The sequence below is a fragment of the Chinchilla lanigera genome, unplaced genomic scaffold (genome assembly GCF_000276665.1).
Source record: "Chinchilla lanigera isolate Chin_1 unplaced genomic scaffold, ChiLan1.0 scaffold00027, whole genome shotgun sequence".
NCBI lineage: Eukaryota > Metazoa > Chordata > Mammalia > Rodentia > Chinchillidae > Chinchilla > Chinchilla lanigera.
This window is the reverse complement of record NW_004955428.1, coordinates 20,938,674-20,965,214: the sequence shown is the minus strand read 5'-3', so window position 1 is coordinate 20,965,214 and position 26,541 is coordinate 20,938,674. Positions and strand designations below refer to the sequence as shown.

The following is a 26,541-nucleotide window of genomic DNA, read 5'->3' as shown; positions in this document are numbered from 1 at the left end:
AATAATAATAAATGGTGGCATGGCTGTGGTGAAAAAATAACTTTTACATTGTTTATGAGAATGTAAACTGGTAAGACCATTATGAAAACTCATATAGAAACTTCTCAAAAAAACTTTTAACTAGAAATTCCATTTGACTCAGCTATTTGACTTCTAGATTATCTCCCCCAAACAGCTAAAACATCATGTTACAGAGATATAAATATGCCAGTGTTTATAGCAGCACAATTTGTAAAAGCTGACTCCTTAAAGCAGCCTGCATGTCCATCAACAGACAAATGGATAAAAAAATGTGTTCCCTATGTAATAGAATATTAGCCTTACAAAAGGATCAGTTCAAGACATTTGTAAGAAAATGGATACACCTTGAAAACCTAATACTAAGTGAAATAAGTCAGGCACACAAGGGAATGAAAATGGGGAAAGGGAATCGAGATGGAGGGAGGAAGGTGGGTGGGGTGAGAAAGGGGAATAAAAAGAATCAAGATATGTTCAGTACATGCCCATTCCCTAAGACGAATGTAACCTCACATACTCCAGACACGTACAAATAAAAAAGCAAAGAGCACTAACCTTTGAATTTTACAGGACTAGTTCTGCATTTGGTAATTATGTTATGTAATCTTCAATAAATTCTCTCACCTTGTAAGCCTCTGATTCCTCATCTATAAAATGGAGATGGTGATAATTTCTTCATCAGGTTGTTGTAAATATTCAGTAAAATATCAACTGTTTACAAATTGAGTCAGCAGTTCATAAATGGTACCGAAATAATAGTGGTCTATCTTCTATGCTGTCATGATACATGCTTACTCATTTCAATTCAGTTGGTGTTCCCCATAATGCTGTGAAGTAAGCAGAATGACAGATTGTGTGATTAAAGGCCTCACTGAAAGTTACCAGCCCGTAAGTGTATCTAAATTTAACCCAAGCCATCTATCTTCACGTGCAGGATTTTTCTATCATTATACTCATTAAAGAGTTTACCTGACTCTTTCTGGTTAGTTAGATTTACCCCCAACCATGGGGAAATGTTTACATAGTGTTGTACTGACCTCACATCCTTGAGTGAGATAAACTGAGAACCACTGATTTTGCACTGGTGTTATTTTCAATTAAGTCTTAAAGAATTCATTTTTGTTTTGCTTTTTAATTGGATGAGAAGTACATGTTTATGGAAAGATTCGTGTAAGTATAAGTGAAATAACTGTGTGAGGTCATTTCAATGATTTTGTTTTCCTCTTCTCTTTTCCCCTTCTCCCTACCCCAGGCTTTGGAAAAGAATTTAAGGACTTGGACACAGGCTATAAATCTCATGAGCTCCACCCAGAGTCACATCTACATATAGAAAATTCTCTAATAAAAAGGTAAATGTAGGTATTTGTAAATTTTAAAACCATTTTTCCTAAATGCATATCATAGGAACTCTTTATCAGGAGGCATAAATATAAAAAGCAGTTAGGTCTACAGTATTTTGATATCTGTTTATTGGGAGTCATTCATAGAATGTGGACCTCAGAGTAGAGGGCCTGCAAAGTGCCTGCAGGTACAGTGCCTAATTGTTCTAATATGCCTGGCATTCTTACAAGGTAGGTAGGTGGTAGAGTGTGGAAGGGAGCACATTCTAGGAACTCTGGTAGATGTCTGAAACCATGGCTAATAGTACCAAGTTCTACATGTATTAACCTACATGAGTTTAATGCCTTTGACAACTGAATTGAGCACTTATGCCCTGTGGCTATAACTTTTGCAGTTTGAGGTATGTGTGATACCAAAAGTAGCACAAATTTCTAGAGGGTTTGTTCCTAGTGTAGATTTTAGCAACCCTATCCCACTTTTTTCCCCCAACTTCTCTGGCATATCTGAGTTGCCACTGTCACTATGCTGCTGCTTTAGGGCCACTGTTAAGTAAAACAGGATTTCATGAAGACACTGTGATACCACGATGATAACAGTGGTTCTGAGACCTGAGAGACTAATGGGTAGATACGGGAAACAGTGTAGATAACCCGGACAGAGGAATGATTTTCATCCCAGGAAGGACCTCAGGAGATTTCATCTACTTAGAATAGTGGCATGCAGTTTAAAACTCATGAATTGTTTATCTTAGGAATTTTCTACTTAATATCTGGGCTTATGTTGTAAGCCTATAATCACAGCACTCTGGCAGCTGAAGGCAGGAAGATCACAAGTTCAAGCCCAGCCTGAACATCTCAGCAACTTAGACCTTGTCTCAAAAACTAAAAAAGGGAATAGGGATGTAGCTCCATATGAATGTTCTGGCTTTATTTCCCAGTATCACAAACAAAAATATCCACTTAATATTTTCAGGCCCCAGCAGAATATGCATAACCAATATCATGGATAATGGGGACTACTGTATTTTATTATAAAAAATTGAGCTTTAGATTAAGTAATGTACTTAAAGCAGTGGGGCTGAGATTTTATTATAACCATATTTATCTAGCCAAGCCATTCTGCTCTAATTCATGTAACTTACATGATGAAAAATAGTTTAGTCATATGAGAAATATAATCTGCAACATGGCAGCACTTCATCTTAAAGGTTAATATAATCTTAACAAAATTATTTAAAATTAGTGTACTAGCTTTATAGAATTATATATAAGAATTTAAATATCTCTGTCTTTGAACTTTGTGATGTTGTTGAGAAAGTGCTTTAGAGTATTGAGTTCTCTTCTCACATTTATGTTGTATATTTTATCACAGATACAAGTTTTAGTGTAAGAACCTGAAAGAGTGAATAAAAATCAGGAGGTATGACAGACATTGGGAAACAAAAGGAAAATGCTCAAAAGTAAAGAGCAACTGGGGTGAGGGAACAGAGACAAGAAAGAAGGGGAAATTATGTATGCATGTATATACAGAATAGCAAACATAGTTGTACTACTGACTTGTATTGCTTTACTGAAAGGAACAGTTAATGATTAATTATTTGATTAGTCTTGCATGTCTGTATTTGTTTACCTGAGAAACCACTTTGAAGATATCAATACATAACACAACAACCATTGTTAATTTCCTACCACTTGGTCTGTAACTGTATTGCATGTATTGTTCTTATGCTGTTTTGTAAATGGATGTCTGTTAATATGTTTTCCTTCTTTTATTCTTAAAATAAATTTTAAAAAATTAAAAAGATAAGAAAAAAACAAGTTTTAAACTTAGATTTCTAATGATTAGAAATGTGACTTGAGGACTGAAGGTACAGCTAAGTGGCAGAGCACCTCTGAGCATGCATAAGGTCCTGGATTCAATCCCCAGTACTATACAAAAAAGAAAAAAGGTGGAAAAACATGATTTTGTTAATGATTAACGTTCACATTAAGTATTCATGTATTCTGGTATACAGGTTTGGGTTTGGAGAGAATTGAAAATGTTATTGATTGCAAAATACTTCCTATTTCTGTTGCTATGTTGGCAAAATAATATAAACCATATATTAGGAAAATCAAACTACAAATGTCTGTTTTCCTCCAGTTTCACATATTTCCATACTGTGTTTTATTTTTTGTTTGTTTGTTTTGGTTTTTCTCCGGTACCGGGAACCGAACTCACGACCTTGTGCTTGCCAGGCAGGCGCTTTGCCGCTGAGCTAAATCCCCAGCCCCTCCATACTGTGTTTTAGCTTTGTTTTCATTTTCATATTTCAGGCCAGATACCCATGAAAGCAGTGGAAAGTTATTTTCTTCATCCAGCCTACAAATGCTCAAGGACCATACTACAAAAGACCATATCCACCAATCAGATGAACAGAAATTTGAAAAACCGAATGGATGCAAATTTTCTGAATGGCTTAGTAAAGAAAATTCTGAGAGACCAAGTTGGCCTGTTCATGGTGATGACAGTTCTGCACCTGCAAAGAGAGTAGACAGAAATGAAATAATCTCATCATCTTTACTGTGTTCTTCGCATCCGAGAACTGTTGGGTTAAAGCCAGAAACTGCTCCCCTCACCCAACAGCAAAATATGATGGAACAGTGTTACTCCATGAACTCTCTATCCAGGGAACATATAACTCACACAACCAGCAGATCTGAAGGTTGTCAGATGCCAAATTTTATTTGCCAGAATCTACCACCCCCCTTGCCGCCAAAGAAATATGCTGTAACCAGTGTGCCACAGCCAGAGCAGAATGAATCTATATCGGATGTCAAACTTACAGAAATGTTTGTTAAAACTATTTCTTCTGGTTTTCCAAAGCATAGTTTAAGGACAACTTCAGAACCAAGTTTAGAAGCAAGTACATATGTGAGTGATGAGAGATGTAAAGAAACGATTCAAGTTAAACAGCCTGTTGACATCCCACAAAACTACTCAGCCAACTCTTCAACTTCAGCCACTAAGTTTCCGGCAAACTCAGATGCAGTTGTTGATGCGTTTTGTCAACCAGAACAAGGCTTCGGTTCTGTGAGCGAAGACGAACCAGTTTCACTAACTACCTATTTTTCAGTTGATAGCTGTATGACTGATACATACAGATTGAAATACCATCAGAGGCCCAAGCTTTATTTTCCAGAGAGCAGTGACTTTTGTAATGATAATTCACTATCTCAGAGTGAAAGACAGGTTGGACCTGTGTTACATAGCAGTCTTGGTTCAAGCTGCCCTGTTGAGCAAGGATATAAACCTAGCATACACTGTAACAGATAGATGATGAAATCAGCAAGCTTAGCCTCCAGGCTATTAGACTATAGTGTATCTTTTGATCAAACCTAGTGATACATAAAATTAAAACCCATGTCATTAATCACCTTAACTTCGTGTGTGTATGAGTGTGCATGTGTGTGTGTACGTTATTTTACTTTTTGATGATCAATTTAGTGGATGGTTTAGAAATTCCCTTTGAATAGTTTTGCATGCCTTAAAAAATGTAAAATCAGAGTGTATAATTTATTTGCCATATGTAACAGTTGAATAAAAACCATCCCCCTATTAAGTAGCTAGTAGACCCGTAAGTATTAAATCAACCAGAACTCATGTATGTAGATTGTTAAACTATGCTGTTGAAAAATGCCAGGTAATACGTAGTTTGTCTAGTTAAAGCAGTATTTGCTTTTTGAAAAGCACTTTCTAACGGGTGAACAAAAGAGGGCCTCACCCATTTGTTTCTGACTTCTGTGATAGTCTGCCACAAATAAATGATCCCTTCAAGTGTCTTAAAAATAATTGACCCATGAATTTCATAGCTTTTAGGGGAAAATGCCTTAATAACAATTTTTAAATTGTCAGGGTCAGGTAGAACTAACTTCGCTCTTAGAACTTTTATTTTCAGAATATCTAATTAAGGTAAAGTAGGCCTTTGACTGTTTTATGTATTCATAAATACTACTTCAGCCATGTAAGCTTAACTTTAGTATATTTATTTATCTTGTTACATTTTTTTTTTCTAATTTTATATGAAATGTGAAAGGTTTTTATTTTGGTTGACTTTGGGCTGCTAATAACCAGTGTTAGGAATTAACCCTGGGCCCCCTTATTCAGACTGTCACTGTTAACTGCCTAAATTTCCTCTGCTCTAATCTCATTGCTCATTAGGCTGTCAATTTATTTTATGTTCTCGGTTTCCAGCATAAATTTCTGCCTTTAGATACAGGTTTGAATTTTAATGAAATGTTTATTTGGGCATCTTTCCCACTTTTTCTCAAATGATAATTTTATGCCAACTACCTTCATGGAGAAGGTTGTATTTAAAAAACTAAAGGAATTTTCATTATTATGGTGAACTAATAAGTACAAATAAGTTACTTTAATGGCCTTATTTCATTAGTTGTCATTTTATTTTCTACTAAGCTGATAAACTAATTGCAATGTAGAAGTTTTATAATACCTGAGAATTGAGAATTTTAAAGTTTTCTTTACATTCCTTTATAGACTTCATAAATATAACTTCATGTATCATTAAACTAGTAAATTTAGTATTTTGACCAGTTCCAATAATTACATTAAAAGTTCTAAAATGTAAGTGGTTAAAAATGAATACTTTCGAGTAAGTAGAAAATAATTTGTTGTAAAACTTTAACTTTACCCATTTATCAAATCTTGGCCAAATTTTATCCTCCCTGTAAAAAGCTCTCTACTGGCCTTGTCTGAGTTAGTGATTACCACTATTCTCATAAGGTAGAAATACATGATATCAAACTAAATTTTGTCTTTCAAGAAGCTTATTTTTAACAGTTTTTAGAGTGGAGGTCTTGTAAATAATGTACTTTATAAAATTGTATTTTAAATATCAATGTTTTGAATTACTGCTTTTGTGATGTTGTAAAATACTAGAAAAAACTGGCTTCAAGTATTTTTAATAGTTGCCCAAAGCTTGTCTGTAGATTAATTTCTATTTTGTCAGTGTTTGGTTGGAACTATATAATTTGAAACTATAATTTCTGTACTTAAACAGGGGTGTCATTATCTTTTCAAATTTCTTAATGTATTGTCTAGTAAAAGCCTCCTGAATCGTGTACTTTAGTACCAAACTAGAGATGACCATTTTTCTGTTGACTCAACACTCCTACTATGGATTCAATGTTTACTAATCATTCACATGTGAAATTTTTACTTCTAGGGTGCCTATTTTTATAGATGTTTTCATCTGTTATGAGCCTCATAACTTTTTAAATAATGCAACCAACAAATATTATAATGTTTAAGATACTTAGAATATTGTTGGACATTTCTTTGCATTCATGAATTATATTTCCCTCTCCTATATGGATATTTTTACCAGAAATGTTGAGTCAATTTAAAGTTCAAGGGTATTTAGAATTTCACAGGGTTACTCCTAAGTTAAAACTCCTGTAAAGTCTAAAGCACAGTTCCTAAAGAAATTGGCAAACTTTCTATAAAAGATGAGATAATATATGATTTAAGCTTTGTGGACCATGTCTTTGCAACGGTAGAGCTCTGCTCTTGTACTTGAAAGCAGCCACCAACAGTAGGTAAATAAATAAGCATGGCTAATTTCCAATAAAACTTTATGGCTACTGGGGTATGAATTGTGTATGATTTTCAAGTTTTATGAAAGCCTTTTGACATTTTCCAGTCATTTTAAAATGCGAAACCTCCTCTTTGGTCAAATGCCTTCCCACTCAAACAGGCAGCAAGCCAGATTTGGCCCAGTGGCCCTGTTTTGACCTTGTCCTAGGCATCATCTATATTAAGTACACTCACTAACTGTAAATATTATACTGGTTTCTCTCCAAATGTATTGGTGTGTGTAGAGATTACATATTAGGAGTTCTTTACATCTTAAAACTTTCAAATAAAAGACCCCTCAAAAGTCAGTTCATTTCAAATGGAACTGCTGAAGAGTCATTTTACTTACATGAAATCAAGTATGTAGAATTGATAAAAAATTTTATCAGATTAAAATCATATTGGTTACTCTTGATGTCTGTCTTTGTTGCGAGTTTGGAAATTTGCTTGGTGTCCTATCTACACATCTAAAATGTTGGCACTGTAAAGTTCACTACCTGGCACAGCAGTGGGTACACAGCTTAATGTGGGAAAGTTTTAACACTCATACTCCCACGATTTTGTGCACTAGTCGTAGAATGAAGGATTGGCTTACGTGATTATTAAAGCTCACAGGTCCCATGAACTTCCACTACAGCTAGACACCCAGCAAAGTTGGCAGTGCAGTTGCAGTCCAACTCTGAAGGCCTGAGAACCAAAAGAGATGATGTCCCAGGTCAGACGAAGAAAATTTGCCCTTCTGCCTTTGTATTTCTCCAGGACCTCAGAGGACAGGGTGATTCTCACCCACATTCAAATTCCAATCTCTAGAAATACCGTAACGGACATAACCAGGGATGCTTTTACCAGCTATCTTGGATCTCAGCCCTGTCAAACTGACACAGAAAATTAGCACACTAAGATCTCTCCATCCTCGCTGTACTAAAATTTTCAGAGTATCTGCTAGTTGTGACAGTAGCCTGGTTTTAGGCTTAGAAAGGTATAATAGATAATGACTGGATTATCTTTGTGACCTAACTGTAAGATATGTGAAAACTATTAATCATATTTAACCTCACCACCAATTAATTTTATACAACAAAACGACATTCAGCTACATAAGTAAACATTTATTAGGCAATATAATTAGTAAGTAGCACAAAAAACAGGTCATATATTTAGTAAACTCAGTGAAATCCCAGATGGTTTAACCACACCTTCAAGAAAGGTTCTCTTCAGGCAGATGAAATATCTCGAAGGTAGAATTAACTTTATGATCATTAAGCCAATTAAAATCCTCCAAAATCAATTCCAGGTGATTCCAGTTCGAAGAGCCATTCTGAATCATGAGGGTATAAAGTTTACCAGATTGCATGTCTTTTTATTTTGTTTTTTTCTGGTACCGGGAACCGAACTCATGACCTTGTGCTTGCCAGGCAGGCGCTTTTGCCGCTGAGCTAAATCCCCAGCCCCTAGATTGCATGTCTTTTTAAAGGGAAAAGAATAACCCCAAAATATTTCAGACAGTTCATATAAATCAAATACCACTGATTTTTAATGAGTCAGTTTCTAAAATCCATTATATAAAGCTTTTTACGCTAAAAAGACTAGCTTCCCAAGTGATTCTATAGCAGCTGCTTTGAGTATGGCTTTTGAAATGCCAGCTGATCGCCTTGGAATGTAAATTGGAATTAAATTTTTTTAATACTTTTTAAAAGTTAACACGTTTTCAGTACATTACATTCATTACAAGATAGCATACAAATTCTTACTAAATAACATAAGATTTTGTAAAAAGACAAATGAGAAAGTAGGCTCCGTGAAGCATTTTGGTTCCCTGCTGTGTCTAAATAATGCTTGGGCAATCAGGCTCCAGGTGAATGAGTATGTATCACAACTGACATTGTTCAAATATTTAACACAGTTACAGGCATTATAAAAATATGTTTTGGCTACAAGCGTACTCACTACAATAGTAATAAATAGGTTTGGAAACAATCTTCTTTTAGGGCACTCAAGAATTTAAAAGGAATTAAGGGGTAACACATTCTGATTTCTACTTTGTCTAGGTCATGTATCAAGCTGTGAACCACAACGTATCTTTTCCTAAGTCTCAATCTAAAAATTAAGTTTTTAGAGCCAACACATTAGGGGCTTATATTTTCTGTATAGCTTTCCTTATTTAGTCTTTATGCAATCTAAAAATACTTCATGCTCTCAAAATCCCTTCTTTCAAAGTTATTTTGAATGTACAAGTACCTCACCTCATTATACACCATATTATTTGTATCAAATTAAAAACTGACCAACCTTTAAAATGTTAGCGTATTTAACATTTCTTAATATACTAAACATCTAAGTACAAATATTTTCATAGCCAGTTTTTGTAAAGCTATTATTAGATGTTTGAAAAGTTTTCACATAGGAACCAATGGACCTAGTTCTGAGTTATCTATAAGTGTGATCATTACTTATAGATCGTTTTCCAATAAGTTAATGTGTTAGATGTGAGGAAGAAGTTGGAAATTCTGCTGCAACACAGTCATATCTTCTTTATTCAAGAACTTTGTAGTTGTCATCGGAATCCACTCGAGAAGCCAACTTCCTGGGCTATCAGCTAACCAGTCTGTAAGAAAGGAGTACTTGTCAGCAACATTTCCTTTCATCTCCTTTTAACACTTTATGCCAACCTGTGAAACTCCTGATTGACTTTCCTATTCCTAAATGACTTACATAATATGAGCAAAAAGCAGTCTAGACCATTTTTTTCAAGACTTCCGTTTTCTAACTTGAGGGCATTAAAAGAAAAACCACTGCCCCTATCAAAACTGGGGTGGGGGCAGTTGAAACGCCCTTTAACAAAGGTCTTAGAAGAGAATTTTATTGAAATACTCCTCCCCGTCACCATTCTCCCATTCAACTCTGTCTCCCGATTTGCCACACCGTCCAAGAAATCAAAAATAATAAAGTGTAAGATACTCTAAGCTTTGACACAATGTAGGATAGTTTTGTGGGGCAAAGGCAAGAATTGCCTATCAAAAAATTCAAATTAAAAGTTTGAGGAGTTAACTTCCAGTGAGTGGATATCAACTCCAAAGTCCGAGAGAGCTGTTTAAACACGCTGCGCTGTTTTCCTTCAGAGGTCTTTCCGTCTTCTGGCTCCTGCACTGGTCTCTCGAACTTGCCCCTTATCTCAATCCTCTGTTCCCCTTCCTGTTCTACGGCTTCCTCCCCAGTTCTCTTGGCTCGTTATCCCTTTTCGGAGTGAGTGGCAGTGACAATGGGGGCGCGCTGCAGAACTGCATCTCATCAGGTGCGGGTCTGGGTTTCGAGAAGGAGTAATCGGGTAAACAAAGCGGAGGGTTATGAGATGAAAACACTGAACGGTAAACACACGGAAGTTCAGATTCTGACCTGAAGTTTGCTATACCGCTCATGGCCAGTTAGAAAGTAACCATGTCGTTGCTGAATATTTACAACCCTGCTACACACGGCTTCTAGATGAATCACCATCTCTTTTAAGCTCAACTACACCCTTCCTGTGTGGTCACGATGGACCCAACAGTACATGAGAAAAGGAAGCTGCCAGGACTTGGGTCTCCGGATCCTTCCTGGAGGTGCAGGAACTCAAGCCCAACTGGTTTTACTGGGAAACAAGGAGGAAAATGGTGACTAACGTCTCCCCACGGCGCCGGAAGCCCCCCGGCGATGACAAGGTCACCCGGGCTGAACCTCGATCTCCCCGCGCTCGCCGGCCCCGCCCTCCGCGGCGGTCCGGGACACGTCCAGCCCGGGACCCTGCGCTCTGCGCCTCCGGAGAGCCCGGCTCCAGGTTTCCGAGCCCCTTCTCCCTGCAGTCACTCACCAGGGCAAAAGGTACACGAAGAAAAACAACACCACGTCCAGCAGGATGAAGAGCCAGAGGTCCAGCCAGTAGGACTGTTTGGGAAGCCCGTTGGTCCCGGACTGCGGCTGCACATGGTTCTGCTCCGGCCTCTGAGCCGCGGCCTGGCCGCGCCGCTCCCGGGGACCCTGGGCATCCTCCGCCTCCATCTCGCGCTTCTTCCCCGGCACCCGCGAGAACCTCCGGCGCGCGCTCCCGAAAGGCAGCCCCGGAAACCCGGCGACGACGGACTGGAAGGCAGCGCGCCGCGCCCCAGGGCCAAGAAACGCGCCCGACGCGCCCCCCCCGCCCCGCCAGCGCGCAGGCACCACCCGCGGCCTGCGCCCCGCCCAGAATGAGCCCGCGGCCACGCCCACTTCCGCCCCGGGGCGGAAGAGCTGGTTCTGTGGGTTTGAGGAAGAGGTGGTGTCTCGCCTGGACCTCCTCTGTAGCTTGGACTGGCTGAGAAGATGCTGTTACCGGGAAGAAAAACGACGGGAGCGGAAACTCAGATAAGGTGGAGCTCATCATGTTTCCCACACCCACACTAAGTGATTGTGAGGAAAATGGCAAATGAGCTTGGCGTTTCCTATGCTTGTGGACTGTAAGTGATAGGATACAAATGACGGGATATGCAGAAGAATCTGCCTCTCTCCAGAAGTCTCAAGATGATCTGGCAGCAGTTTGACTTAAATGATATGTTCTGCTTGCCCTTCGATTTTTAAAAATCTTAATTAGAATATGATTTTCTATTTCAGCGCTGTGTTTGCCATCTGTTATTTCCTTATCACTAGCCTTACTGCGTGGTCCCTGAAAATATCTGAGTTTGCAGTCCGTAATATCAGCCATAAAATACAGATTCAAAGGAGAAAGCTTTTGGGGACTTTCTTGTGAAATGGGGGGAAGGGGACTGAAGAAAGGAATCCAGTGTAAATCTCAGGAGGCAGAGGCAGGAGGCTGGTAAGTTCAAAGGCCATCCTGGGCAACTTACCAAGATCCTATCTCAAAATGAAAAATAAAGTGGGTTGGGGATGTAACTCAGTGGTAGAGCAGCCATAGCTTTGATCCTCAGTACCACAAAGACAAGCAAACAAGTAAAGCATCATTATGGTCATCCTAGGCATTAAACTGATTTTATAGAATAACCTTTTCAAGTATAGAGAAGTGGTACCCCTAATTTTCATCCAAAACAAATGTTTGTCTTAACTCATCTTTTTCTCATCTTTATCTTTTCAAATTAGATACCTGTCCTAAGCATAACTCTGTTAGTTGGTAAAGTTATTTCTTCACTTTTTAATCTCTTTTTTTGTTTTTGAGACAAGGTCTCACTATGCAGTTCAGACTGGCCTTGAACTCACTTTGTAGCCCAGGCTGGCCTCAAAACTTGCAGTGATCCTCCTGCCTCAGCCTCCCTCCTGTTGGGATTACAGGCGTATACTACCATGCTCGGCTCCATTTTTTTTTTTTTTTTTCCTATTCATCATTACTTTGCATCCCTTGATAGTTTCCTTTGAAAAGTTGTACAGATGTTCCTGTTTAGTGACCCACCTGGGTAACAACTGTTTTGATTTATAATCAGGGCACTCTATTTGTATTTATGACCTACCAGTCAGACTTAAGACCCATCTCTTTTTTTGTACAGTTCTGTACATCTTGTTGATACAGCCTCAGTGTCTTTTCTCTTGTACAGTACACCTTATTTATGCAGTATTGTGATTTTTGCTGATTGTACTGTACAGTATATTAGTGCAGTTTTATGTTCTGTTATACATTAATGGAAGAGTAATGCATACAAGAGTAATGCAAATAAAAGCAAAGTATCAAGTTACAGTTTTCTTTGACCCTTTCTTTGTTCTGAATGTGTATTATAATGTACATACTATATACAATTCCTTATTTAATGACCTAGTCACAGAGCAGGAGCACAACTCAGTTTTTAAATGAAGAATGTCTATACTATCATAGTCAAGTTGTGATTTCTCTCTTATCTTCATCTTAGCGTTTTTGCAACTCCCATCCCTGTAATCACTGTTAACCTGGCTCCACCCACTCAGTCAACCTGCTGCCCAGAAAACACAGTTTACTCCACCTAGGTTGCTTTCTTCCTGCTTTCAATAACCTTCCGCTGACCTCTGTACTTAGTCACGTTGTTCTGATTAAATTGTAATGTTTTTTCTGCCCACCTAAGTCCCGCTCATCCATTGGCACCCAGCTGAAGGACCATCTTCATAGTTCCTTTACTACAATTCACAACGATTTCTTTGTTCTAAAATACCAGTTGCATAACTTCACATTTAACCTGTCTCATGCTTTTTTTTTTTGGGGAAAAGGGCTAATTTATCAAGATCAAGGTAATGAAATACTTGTTTCCAAAGTTTTTTTTAACCTTCCATTAGCAGCCGTTATTTCTTGTGCATTTCATAACAGCCACCTATATACTAGACTGGTTGTCTTTCAAATTTTCTTTACCTTCAATTCAAAAAACGCAAACTTTCTTGACACAATACCATGGCTCATTTGTGTATTAATTATGTGTCAGTTGTCTTGCCTATTATAATATTAAGTATTTTTTGAGTACACTATGTTTTTTTACAGTCGTTGCCGCCTCTACAGTCCCTCAAACTGTGTCTGGACAATGGAGGAAATACACTAATTCAATTATATTTTGCTACAATTACCAAAATCCTAGTCAAAAAATTCTTGTTGAATTATCTCTTTTAGGACACAATATTGTAATGATGGTGCCAGAATCTAACACTATAGATCTACTACTTGTGGCATAGATATTTTGAGGTTTTCTCAACTACTAATAATGGATATGTGAAAAAATAGACATGTGTTAATCCATTTCCCTTTATGGATTGCCCTTTCTTAATTTCTGTGTAATATTTTTGAATACCTACAGTGTGTGAAGTACTGTCTGCGGAGCCATAAAAGATAGATGCAGTAGCTACCCAACTGATTATAAGTTCTGACTGAGTACATCTAAAAGGACAATGGAATTTTCAAGCTCTGTCACAGCCATGTGATTGTGCAGAATAATTTGAGCCTTTGGAATGCTGAGCTGAACAGGCTATGGAAAAGCTATCCAACCTCACCTCTTACTTATGCATATACAGACTTCAACTGTAAGAAGCCATCCTGTTGCTTTTTAAAGTTCAAATTGAGCAAAGCTTACCTGGTAGTCATGAATGAGAAGGATGTTGAAACTCAGAACCTAGAAATCTTGTTACAAATCAACTGGGCAATTAACCTGTTACTTGTTCTGTTGAATTGTGTTGGAGATACAGTCACTGAGGATTGGTAGTGAAAGATTGTCTAACACATGACATGACCTATTTTGTAACATTACATAATAGGCTTCCTAACATAGATATAAACATGGATGTGATCTAAAGTAAATAAATGGATACCACTGTGATAATTGATATAAAGAAAATATTGGCCTGAATTAGAGTTATTTTACAAATGTGAGAAATATCAGCAATTATCTCAGGGAGATGAGATCACAGATTATTTTATTCTTTTTGCATATCCATATTTACCAACTTACTGAAAACACAGCTAGAAGTTATAAAGCTTCTTTAAAAAATAAGTTAGAAAACAAGCAAGAGATAATCTAAGCTAAAATTATTATTTAAGTATTTCTGACACCAGATCACAGACACTAGGGTCATAAATATCAAGGGATTTTAATGATCAGTTTTTCAAACCTTTTCATTTCTTGAGGCTCTGTAATTCCTCAAGGTTACTCAAGGGTAAACATGGAACAGAAAAAATAGATGTAAGGAATGTAGCATCATGTGTCTATTATAGAAGCTCAGTTGTGTCAAATCTTCCCTGTTTTGTGTTTGTTTTGTTTTTCTACTCTAAAGTAAATGGTGTTAAAAAGTCATCTTGGGTGACCCACTTTCAAAATTGTGGGATAGAAACTCCCATGTTCCCGTTTTTCCACAGCAACTGGAAAATAAGCAAAAAATATGTGGAATACTTTTGTCAGAACTCGGAAAAACAACCATAGGTTTCCAGCAGCCAAGCAAATGCTGATGCAAAACACATGAAGTAATAGAAATAAAGAGCAAAATAGACTGTACCAAAAAAATTTTAAAACTTCAGTATCCCTCTTTTAATAATGAGAATATTTAGATAGAAAATCAGAAGGAAAATAGAGGATCTCAACAACATTATAAATCACCTGGACCTAACAGACATATATGGAACTTTCCACCTAACAGCTATAGAATACATGTCCTCAAGTGTACAGGGAATGGTCTCCAAGAGAAACCATATTTGGCAACAGACAGGTTAAATTTAAAGCTACTGAAATCATATAAAGTATCTTCTTTGGCGACAGTCAAATGAAACTAGAAGGCAATCACACAAAGAAAACTAGAAAATTAGCAGATATTTGGAAATTTAACATACTCTTAAACAACCAGTAGGTCACAGAAAATATCCTAAAAAAAAAAAAAAAGAGAGAAAGAATGCTTATAGATAGATGAAAGTGAAATATAGGAAAATTTTTGCAGCATAGTGAAGACAGTGCTCAGAGGGAAATCTGTACCTAAAAATGAAACTTTAAAAAAGGGTATCAAATCAAGTACCTAACTTTACACTTTGAGGAAATAGGAAAAGGAGAGAAAACTAAACTCAGCTATGAGAAGAGTAAATAAACATTTGAGCTGATGTAGATGAAATAGTGACAAAAAAAGGAAATCAATGAAACCAGAGGTTGGTTCTTTGAAAAGATCAACAAATGGACCAACCTGTAACTAGGTTGACAGAAAAGTGTGGAGACACAAATAACAGACATAGAAGTAGTATTCACCCTGCAGAGATTTTAAAAGATGACAATAATATGAATAAGTATATAACAATAAATTAGATAACCTAGATAAAATGGAAAATCTCAGTAGACCAGTAAGTAAAGAGATTGAATTATTAACCAAAACCTTCCAACAAAGAAAAGCCCAAGACCAGACAAATTTTGGTGAATTCTATCAAACATTTAAGGAAGAATTTATACCAGTCTTTCTCAAACTCTCCTCCTCAAAATGGAAGTGAAATAGTATCTCCTAACTCTGGGAAGCCAGTACCCTGATACAAAGGCAAATAATGGCATCACCTAATTACAGACATTTTCATACCTATATTTTACAGAAGCACTATTTCACAGTAGTCAAGATGGAAGCAATCCACTCTTCTGACAGTCAAGTGGATAGAGTAATTTTCTTATGTATAAACCAGAGAATGTCTCTGAACCCTTGAGGGAGCACAGTGGAATCTTTAAGATGTATTTGTATTGGGACAGCTCTTACGGCTCTTTTAATTTTACCTTTAGTTGTCTATATTTTAGGGTTTATTTCTGCCTCCATGAGGGGAAAGCAGCGAAAAGAAGGACTAAGAGACCCACACCAGGGTCCAGCAATAGTCTGGTTTCTTTTCCTTCCATAGGCATGATTACCTGGGGCTCCTCCATGGAGATGACAGTCCAGCCAGAGGGAGAAGGCAGAGAGTGCCCCTGGCCCTTCAGTCTTGCTGAGCCAGCTGGTAAGATGGGTCTGATCCCTGGGGTTTTCATCTCGGGCCAATCTACTTTTAGTGGTCACCTTTATAATCAGGGTATACACTATATGCCCATATACACATTATTCACCATAGCAGTAGCAGGTGAATTTAATTGTGAGTTTAGCTCTTCTGGAAGCCCTGAGAATCAGACTTAGAGTCTATTTTTTTTTTAGGGCCATAACTGAGGCAGCCACTTTCTCTTGGTCTCTTTGTTTTCTTCCTTTGGCCTTTTCCTGGTCTTGATTATAGAATATGGAGGAGACAATTCTCACTAAAGTATCAAGTGAGCTATCTGGAGCAAAAGCCATCTTTTGGAGCTTTTTTTCCCTAATATTCGAGGCTGACTAGGTAATAAACTTGTCTTTAAGAGTAATCTATCCTTGAGGCTGGGGATTTAGCTCAGCGGCAAAGTGCCTGCCTGACAAGCGCAAGGTTGTGAGTTCGGTTCCTGGTACTGAAGAAAAACAAAAAACAAAAAACAACAACAAAAAAGAGTAATCTATCCTTTTACCAAACCAGGAGCCAGGGGTGTATGTCTCATCAATGCCTATTATAAACAATCTGAGAAGGCAGAGGGGTTTTCATCTTTCTCTGGATGAATAGTTGACAATTTAAAATAATTGAAGAGCTTAGTCCTCATCCTCCTTAGACCTTTAAGAACACATATGTGAAGATGTTTCCTATTCTAATCTCCCCTCTGGTTGGTAGTCCAGTAGGGATCTTGTGCAGGGATGGCTTGGGCTCCAGTGGGCACTGGCTGTTCCCCTGGCTGCCTGTCTTCTGGTCTAACATTAACAATATAATATTCATCTCCATGTAATGACAGCTTGTAATGCTGCTTGTCTCTCATTAGAAGTCAATGTTTTACTTAAGAGTAATATTACATCTTTTCAATCTAGTTTATAAAGTACCCTAAAGACCTCAGTGTTGGTCAGGATCATTTGAAAACTTTTCCACATCTTATTTGATCTATTTGAAGTAACTGAGAGAAAAGGACCCACGTGGGTATGGGTGGGGCCAAATTCTCTGCTTAGCTCCTGTAAGGGATATTGTCCTTAAAGAGCTTGGGAAAAATCAGATAGGGATGGATATAGCCCAGTAGAGGCTTCAATTAAGGTTGGCTTGGAAGCTTCGCCCTGAGTCCGGAGGGCAAGTGAGGGGAGCCTCAGGCTTAGTTATAGAAGATGATGATTTGATTAAAGTTGCTTGGAAACCTCATCCTTTGGATTCAAAGGGCAATAAGGGGAACTTCAGGTTTAGTAATAGTAGGTGAGACTTTCATTAAGGTTGCCTTAGGAACCTTGTCCTCAGGATCCAAAGGGTAAGAGAGGGGAACCTCAGACTGAGTAATAGTAGATGTGGCCAATTGTGCCTTGAGGGCCAGCGGTGTCTGGTTTTTCTGTGGCTTATATTTACACTTTGAACACACCTAAGAATTGTCTCTTAATGCAGTGTCTGAACATAAGGTAATTCTGATCATTTCATCTCTCTCTTACAATATAATTTTAGTCATGGAGCAGTATCATAATCAGTACTTCTCTCAGTATTCTATTTTGTCTCTAGGCGGTAGGCAGGTCATGCACAGGTGCGGAAAAATATTGAACAGCTCTTTTTCAATATGTGAGGGTCAATTTTTAGTGTTTAAGAATACATTCTAAAGGAGGAGGAGAATTTGACATTGAGTTTTCCACCTGCAAAACAACAAGGAGAAAACAGACATCCCTTTTCCTCTCTACTTGGTCTCTATATCCTCTCAAGGCATCTCCTGTGGTGACTCGCTCCAGAGAGCTGCTAGCTGGAGAGTGACCAGAAGACAGGGGAGGTTGGATTAGCCACCCTATGCACACCCCTACCTTTTGGGAAACTCGCACTCTTAACTCTAGCATGTGTTTTCAGAAGCACAAGCTATAATCGATTCTAGCCATAACAGTCGTGTTTAAAGAAGGAAACATTGCTAGTAAAATTAAACCCAAAATTAAGAGACCTGAACAAGTGCTTTCTAATTCTCTTAAAGAAAGTGAAGGGAAAATAATCAAAGGGCAAATTGGAAGTGGTTGAAGTAATTCTCAGACTATAAATAGATCACCTCTAGAGGTAGATAGAAGCAAGTAATAGCTCACAAAAGTCCGTCCTGAGACCTGTGGCAAAGGAGTTACCAATGTGCTGTCTGTATAACCACCTAATCACCTAGCCAATCTTCATTAGCAGCAAGACAAGGCTAAGTTTCATCCAAAATCCATTCTAACATTTTTATGTCTCTATATGTACAACACACTATGAAACTCGGGTTAAAACCTGTACCTGTCATTCAGCAACCACAACTTCCACACTAGCAAAAGTTCTTCCCTCCGCTACAAACATAAATGATGAGAACCAGGCTTAGGATGGGAGAGAGAGATAGGAGGTCAGGGATTCTCCCTTAAACTGAGTGTGTTTTGGTCCCTTATATATTGTGGTTTAGGAAATAGCTCCTTCTAATCTCAGCCAGAAATCAGTTCTTTCCATGGGGTCTCAAGTTCAATTTCTCATACCTGGGCGACTGTGCCCAGAACGCTAAGGGGACAACATTTTCATGTGTGTTCTCCTGGATGAATAAAATTCCAATGTCTCCTCTGAGCCAGAGACAGGGTATGTATTCCCCATCTAAGATGACTTCCTTGTCTTTCGCCTAGCAAAAGCTAACTTTTTACAGGCTTAAAGTTTCTTAATTGTTGAATAGGAGGGAAAGGTTGAGACAGTTCAAGTTCCTCTCTTTCTAATGTTTAGCAGAAATGTGCCTCCAAAAAAGGAAAGTGCAAAGTGACAGGAAAAGATCGGAAATGAGATCAAAAATGGAAATCTTTTCTTCTCACTCTCACAGTTGAGTTACTAAGACAGTTTGCCCATGAGTAATCACCCTTGCCCTGGAAAGGCAAGGGTGGGAAATCTCAAGAGCTAAGATTGTCTCCTCACCAGTGGAAGATCAGACCTGAATGGAAACTGATGTGGAACAGGCTTGACATTCCCCTCTAGAGTACAGAGCCTCAATATAAGGCTGGCAGCACCATGCCTTGTAAAACCCATGGTTATCATAAGCTGCAGTTCGGTGTGTGGTTTTACTCTGAAAGTGACCCCTTGCACATGGCAGGTAAGCTCTAGAGAAGAAGGCATCTCAGCACCTGCCATATCTAGGAGTGAATAAGCAGTAGTCACTTTGAGATGTTTGCCATTTGGGGTCTCTTCTGGTTCCAAAGGAATTTTAGGATTACTTTCTCTAATTCTGGGGTCTCTTCTGGTTCCAAAGGAATTTTAGGATTACTTTCTCTAATTCTATGAGGTATGCTGTTGGTATTTTCATCAGGATTGCATTAAATCTGTATAATGATTTTGGTAGTATGGCCATTTTCACTAGTTTGGTTGTTCCTACCCAAGAACAAAGAATATCTTTTCATTTTCTGATAGCCTCTTTGATATCTTTTTGAGAGTACTGCAGGTTTCATTGTAGAGATCTTTTACTTCATTTGATAGAGTGATTCCTAAGTATTTCATTTTTTGGATGACATTGTAAAAGGTATGGTTTCTCTAATTTCTCTTTTAGTGAATTTGTTATTTGTGTAAAGGAAAGTTATTGATTTTTGAGTGTTGACTTTGTATCCAGCTATGCTACTGAAATTGGTTATTGAATCTAGAAGTCTTCTGGTGGAGTTTTTGGGGACTCCTATGTAGAGTATCATGTCATGCACAAATAATGATAATATAATTTCTTCCTCTCCTATCCTTATTCTTTTTATTTCTTTCTCATATCTAGTTGCTCTGGCTAATGGTTCCAGAACTATATTGAATAAGAGTGTTGACAGTGGGCATCCTTATCTTGTTCCTGATTTTAGAATGAGAGCTTTCTGTTTTTGACCACTTTTATGATTTTGGTTTGCATTATATGTGGGTTTTGTCAGATTGAGATAAAGACCTTCTGTTCCAATTTTCTGTATTTTGTGTGTGTGTGTTTTTAGACAGGGTCTCACTGTGCAGTTCAGGCTGGTCTTGAGCTCACTTTGTAGCCCAGGCTGGCTTTGAGCTCACTTTGTAGCATGGGCTGGCCTTGAACTTGCAACAATCCTCTTGCCTCAGCCTCCCGAGTGCTGGGATTACAGGCATGTGCCGTCATGCCTGGCTTTCTGTATAGTTTTTTTTTCTTTTTATCATGAATGGGTTTTAGACTGTCAAGTTCTTTTTCTGCATGTATTGAGATGATTATGTGATTTTTGTCCTTGGCTTTGTTAATATGGTGTATTACATTTATTGATTTGCACATGTTAAACCATCCTTGCTTCCCTGGGATGAATCCTACTAACTCATGGGGTATAATCTTGAGGATTTGCTGCATTCTGTTTGCCAGTATCATTTTGAGGATCTTTGTGTCTATGTTCATTAGGGAGGTTGGGCTGTAATTCTCTTTTTTGGTTGGATCCTTGCCGGAGTCCAGCTCTGGCTGGGGAGGGGAGAGGGAATGCAACAAAAGAAAGAAGGGGTCAGGAGGACTGGTGAAGGTAACCAGCAGCTTCGTTTATTGAGCAAAGCACTTAAGTACAGATTTGTCAGGCAGTCTGCCAAACCCTTGCCCTAGATTCAACCCCAAAGTTCCTGCTACTGTTATAATCGTTGCTTAGGAACATAATGACCTGTTCAGGACCACTGACTCCATAGATGGCCCATTGCTTTCCTACAGATCGACCCATTGCTTTTCCACATACAAGGAAATCGTACCCACTGCCATGGGGACGTTTTGTCCTCACCTGGCCAGTCCACAGCACATCCTTATCTTGTTTTTGGTAACCCCATAATGCTTGCTTCCAGGAATTTGGAAGTATTGCTTCCCTTTCAATTTCATTAAAAAGTTTGAGGAGTAGTAGAATTACATCTTCTCTAACTTTCTTATAGAATTGAGCAGTGAATCAGTCAAGACCTGGGCTTTACTTTGTGAGTAGTTTTGTAATTACATCTTCAATGTCATTGCCTAATATTTAGAATTTTTATGCCTTCTTGATTCAGCTTTGCTATTTTATGTGTATCAAGGAATCTGCCCATTTCTTCTGTGTTTTCCATCTTATTTGAATACATGTTCTTAAAGTAGGTTCTGATGCTCTGGTTTTCTGCAGGATCCATTGTGATTTCACCCCTTTCATTCCCAGTTTCATAGATTTGTGTCTTATCTTTTTCTTGATGAGGTTGAATAAAAGCTTGTCTATTTATGTAGTCTTTCAGAGAACCAACTCTTCAATTCATTCATTTTTTTAAATCGTTATGTTAGTTTCAATTGCATTAATTTCTGCTCTGCTCTTTATAATTTCTTTATTCATATCACTTTGGGTTTAACTTGCTCTTTTTCTAGAAGCTTGAGGTTCAACATTGGGTTACTTATTTACACTTGTTCTGTTTCTCTAGTATTGAAATTCTACACTTTAAATGTCCCTTGTAGATCTGCATTCATTGCATCCCATAAGTTCTGATATGTTTTATTAGCATTATCATTTAATGGTAGAAACTATCTAATTTTTTCTTTAATTTCACCTGTGACCCATTGGTTGTTCAGAAGGGTGTTATCTAATTTCCATGTATTTATGCTGTTTTTGTGGGTTCTTTGGCCATTGATTTCCAGTTTTATTGCACTAAATCTAATAATATGCATAGGATAAATTGAATTTCTTTGCATTTACTTAAGCATATTCTGTGGGTGAATATGTGGTCTATTTTGTAGAAAGACATCTGTGCAGCTGAGAAGCATGTGTTTCTGATGTGTGAAATAACTCTATGAATATCTAGTAAGTCAGTATTTTCAAATGTTTGATATTTCTTTGTTGTTGTTTTTGCCTAGTTGATCTACTTGGGATAGTGGGGTATTGAGGTTTCCTCATTACAATTGTATTAGTGCTTATTTGATTTTTCATGTCCATTGATGTTTGTTTTATGTAGTTGGGTGTATAGATATTTGTACCTATATATTTATGATTGTTACCTCTTTCTATGGGATTGTTCCCTTAACAAATATGTAGTGACCTTCTTTGTCTCTCTTGATAAGTCTTGGCTTGAAATCTACTTTGTCTGCAAATAGAATACCTACCCCTGCTTTTTTCTGTGTTCCTGTTATATGCAGTATTGTTTTCCATCCTTTGACTTTCATTCTATACATTTCTTTTTGAGTTAAATGTGTTTCTTGTATACAGCATATTGTTGCATCTTGTTGTGTGATACATTCTGCCAGTCTGTTTCTTCTGATTCGTGATTTGAGACCATTCTCCTTGATAGTCATAACTGATTTGCATTGGCTCACCCTTGTCATATTATTTTCCTGTTGTTGGTTCCATTTCTTTCACCTCTGTCTAATTGTTTACTTTGTTTGGTGGAGTCATTCTACTGGGATTCATGGGATTGTTGTTTTTTATGGTCTTTTTCTAGAATGTCCTTCAGAGCTGGTTCAGTGGTCATGAATTTCTTCAGTGCTGATTCAGTAGTTTTAAATTTTTTCAGGTATTCTTTGTCATGGAAGCATCTTATTTCTCCATCAATTTTGAATGATTATTTTATGAAGTGTATCAGTCTGGGTTGCAGGTTGTTTAGTTCAGGGCTTGAAATTCTTTACTCCAAACTTCTTGACTTAAGGGTTTGTGTTGAGAAGTCTGCTGTGATTTTGATGGTCTTTTCTTAATAAGTGACTTGTTTCTTTTCTCTATAAGCTTTTAATATTCTGTTCTTGTGTTAAATTTTTCTTGTGTTAAATTTTGACTATTATATGCCTTGGTGTAGTTTTTTCTGATCATGGCTAATTGGAGTTCTGTATGCCTCACATATATCTGGATGTCAAATTCTTTTTCAATGCTTGGGAAGTTTTCTGCCATTACTTCTGTGAACAAGTTTTTTATGCCCTTTGTGCTATCTTTTAATTTTTCATTGATTCCTATCAATTTTATGTTATTCTTCTTTGTATCATCTAGCAGCTGCTGGATTGATTTCTTGTGATCCCTTGCTTTTTAAAGAAGTCTTTCATTTGATAATTTCTAACTGCAAACTTGTCTTCTAGATCTGATATGCTGTTCTCACATTGGTTGATTGTGTTGCATGTACTTTCAGTAGAATTTTTAATCTCCTGATATCTGTTTGAATCTGTTTCATAGAATCCAGTTCTTTCTTATGTTGGGCATTCATGATTTCCGTCACTTTCCTAAGCTCCTCTATTTTTTAAAAATCTGTATATACTATCGATTCACTAGCTATGTCTTTCATTATGGTCATCATCTCTTTAGTTACCTGTGAAATTCTTTCCATTTTGTTTTCTTTCTAGAGCCTTGTTAATCTGCTTTGTTACTTCTGCTGCTGCCATTTTGGAAATTTCAGCGGGGTAGCTTTTGATATCTTCTACCTCAATGCCCTTTGTATTTGCCTTGGGTGAGCTGGAGGTCTGGGGCTGAGTCTTTCTTCCATATCTTCTCATTTTCTATTTTTAAAATTTGTTTTTTGGATTAATGTTTGTAAATTTCTTATGATATGTAGCTTTGTTGCTAGTACTGAACCCTCTTTAGGAAATAACTACTTTTCAGAGATGTTCTTTAGGTATAGCTGGCTTTTGGCTTTTGAGTCTGTGCCAAGATCCTGCCTCTTCAATTTATTAGGGATGTGAAGTTTCTGCCTGTTTGGCCTAGCCCCTTAGTCTTTGATGCTAGACTGTGGTGTTGTTTATGACCCCCAAGACAATCTCAGTATTGGTATACAAGTAAGAATAACTGATCATAGCAACTTGATGTCACCTTGTCACCTTGGCAAAAGTGATATAATCAGTAATACCAATAGTATCAACTACTGTCTATAAAATGACAAAGTTTTATGTATGATAATTTGCTGCATTAAACTATGGGTAAAAATTTATAGTTATATAACAAAATCTAATTCTATGATGGCTTATACTACTCTTGTATAATATTACAATTATTCATACTTGTCCATTGTAAATTTTGTACCTCTGCATTTCTAAAACTTCTAAGATAGATTTGAAACTTCATGGGACCAAAATGGATTTGCCTTATTCACCACTATAAATCATGTCATATCTGGCACAAGGCAGATACTCAATTCATATTTGATTAAAGGAATATATATATTGTCAGCCACTCAGGATCCAAGAGAGCTTTAGTAAAAAGATAGACTTTTACATACTAGAAACAAGAATTTATTGTATTTACACTGAAAAACATATGATCTCATTTCTCTTTTCTTCTATCTGGTTTTTGCTTGATAGGTCTGATCCCCTTCTGACATCTCCTGCCCTGGGTGCCCACATCTCTGCAATGGATGATTCCTAGTTGCCTGAGCCTAGGACATTAGCCATTGCTGTGGGCACATACTCAGCCATTCTAGCTCCCCCAGTTTCATGCCCACCCCCCTTTACTCCACTCCACCTAAGCCCATCCCACTAACCTACCCATAAAAGATGCAGCTCAATGAACTGGACTAGGACTCTCCTCTGGAGTTACTTCAGAGATCCTGCCCAGAACCCTAAATTCAGGCTGGCTGTTTGTTTTGTTTTGTTTTTGGTCATTACTGTTTATGTAACAACCAGCACTCAGCATGACCACTTTTGCTTCATGGTTTTTGTTGTCTGCTTTTCTATCCACGTCTTTCAACTTTTGCCCATGGTTACTAGGTAACAACTTTTTTTCTGTGTATTGAAATCAAATTCATACCCTATCTGGTTATAATTAATTAGAATCATTAGTCTTGGACAAAGTTCTCATATCATAAACTATTCTCAGGTATAGAAATTACTTGCCCATGGATGATGCTTAATTAGGTATGGCTAGGATGATTTGGTTCAGATTAAGGTTCTCTGTATAAACAAGTAGGACTGAGTCCCTTATAGAACTTCTGGGTATAAGAAATTCTCACAATATAGGATAGGGGAGGTCACCTTTCTAATACTGGGACTCTCCAGCATGCTCAGTTGTCTATTCATTTAACTGTAGATACTAATGTTTAATGTTTGTTAGAGGGTTGCCATGGGGGACGCAGATATAACACTAACCTCGCGCTTGGAGCACATAAACAAGGTTACACAGCAAGCACAGAAGAGTGGCTTGACAGCCATTAATGGTTTGATAGAGGTGCACACACTGGGCTATGGAATATGCAGGACAAACAATCTGAATTGGCCTGTTAAGCAAACTTCATCCTCACTGACATTTTTTTTTTCTAATGACATGTTAAATACAGAAAGTTCTGGGTCACATCTATGCCCTTCAATATCCTTATTAAAAACTTATTTTGTGAAAAAGTTAAAATTAAAAACTGATATCAACCATATACTCCTTCACCTGATTTTTAAAGTTTAAAAAAGAGAGCTGCTCTTTGGGTTTTTAGAATATGTCTGTGAAACATAATGATTCATCTTGGAGAACTGGTACATATTTTATCACATCTCAATCATCTCTCTCTCTCCCTGCCCTCCAGAATACTGCTCAGATATTTCCTCAGAGGGTAGTGCATGTGCCAGAAAGGTTTGAAAAGAACCAGCTATGTCACCTGCAATCTCAAGAATGTGGCCTTGAAACTAGGCTGAGACCCAGGGAAAAACTGCTCAAATTGCTTCAGACTTTTGCTACTCTTTCACCTTTACAGCAGTCCTAACCATGGACTACTGAATAAGCATGCACTTAAATTCCCTCTTTTATTTTTGGTAATCCAGACTCCATGACAGATAGGTCTGCTTGTGCCCTTTCATTCCAGTGGAATCCTCAAGGGGGTTAGATAGAGATGGGAGAAGCCCTACCCTTTTTCATGGCTATTAATTGACTCTACATCTCCTGATGGTTTCCCTGTCCTACCACCGCTTTGCTTACTCTTTGTTTCCAATCAGTTCTCCAGTATATACTTGTTCCACCAACAGCCTGGGGGTTGGTCATCAGGCCTGAAGGACAAACCATAGATGTGCACCACCCTGTGTATCAGCACCCATGGAATCAAAGTACTGTGCCCTGATGACCACCCAGTTTTAAAGATGATGATGTTATTCCAATTCAGACTCAAAGTGGTCCTAAGAATTTTGACCTATTTGGGAAAGTTCTTAATGACCAAAATATCTTTCCCAGTCGAAT

The 26,541-nt window shown here is 37.7% G+C and overlaps 2 protein-coding genes across 4 annotated transcripts in view; one reads left to right on the top strand and one right to left on the bottom strand.

The window, feature by feature from the left end:
- Positions 1-7,408, top strand: part of Usp53 (ubiquitin specific peptidase 53) — a 65,574-nt gene extending 58,166 nt beyond the window's left edge. For all 3 annotated transcript variants that reach the window (XM_013515269.1, XM_013515270.1, XM_013515271.1), the window contains 2 exons: positions 1,271-1,367; positions 3,675-7,408. In XM_013515269.1, the coding sequence (XP_013370723.1) occupies positions 1,271-1,367; positions 3,675-4,674 (1,097 nt within the window). In that variant the 3' untranslated portion in view covers positions 4,675-7,408. The remainder of the gene's footprint in view (positions 1-1,270; positions 1,368-3,674) is intronic.
- A 673-nt stretch (positions 7,409-8,081) lies between these two features.
- On the bottom strand, positions 8,082-25,535 carry LOC102020037 (chromosome unknown open reading frame, human C4orf3). Its single transcript, XM_013515255.1, is given in 6 exon segments — positions 8,082-9,598; positions 10,838-11,328; positions 11,402-11,457; positions 13,155-13,208; positions 13,211-13,241; positions 25,473-25,535. Coding segments are annotated over 6 exon segments (696 nt in total). The 3' UTR covers positions 8,082-9,597.
- Between the last annotated feature and the right edge of the window lie 1,006 nt (positions 25,536-26,541).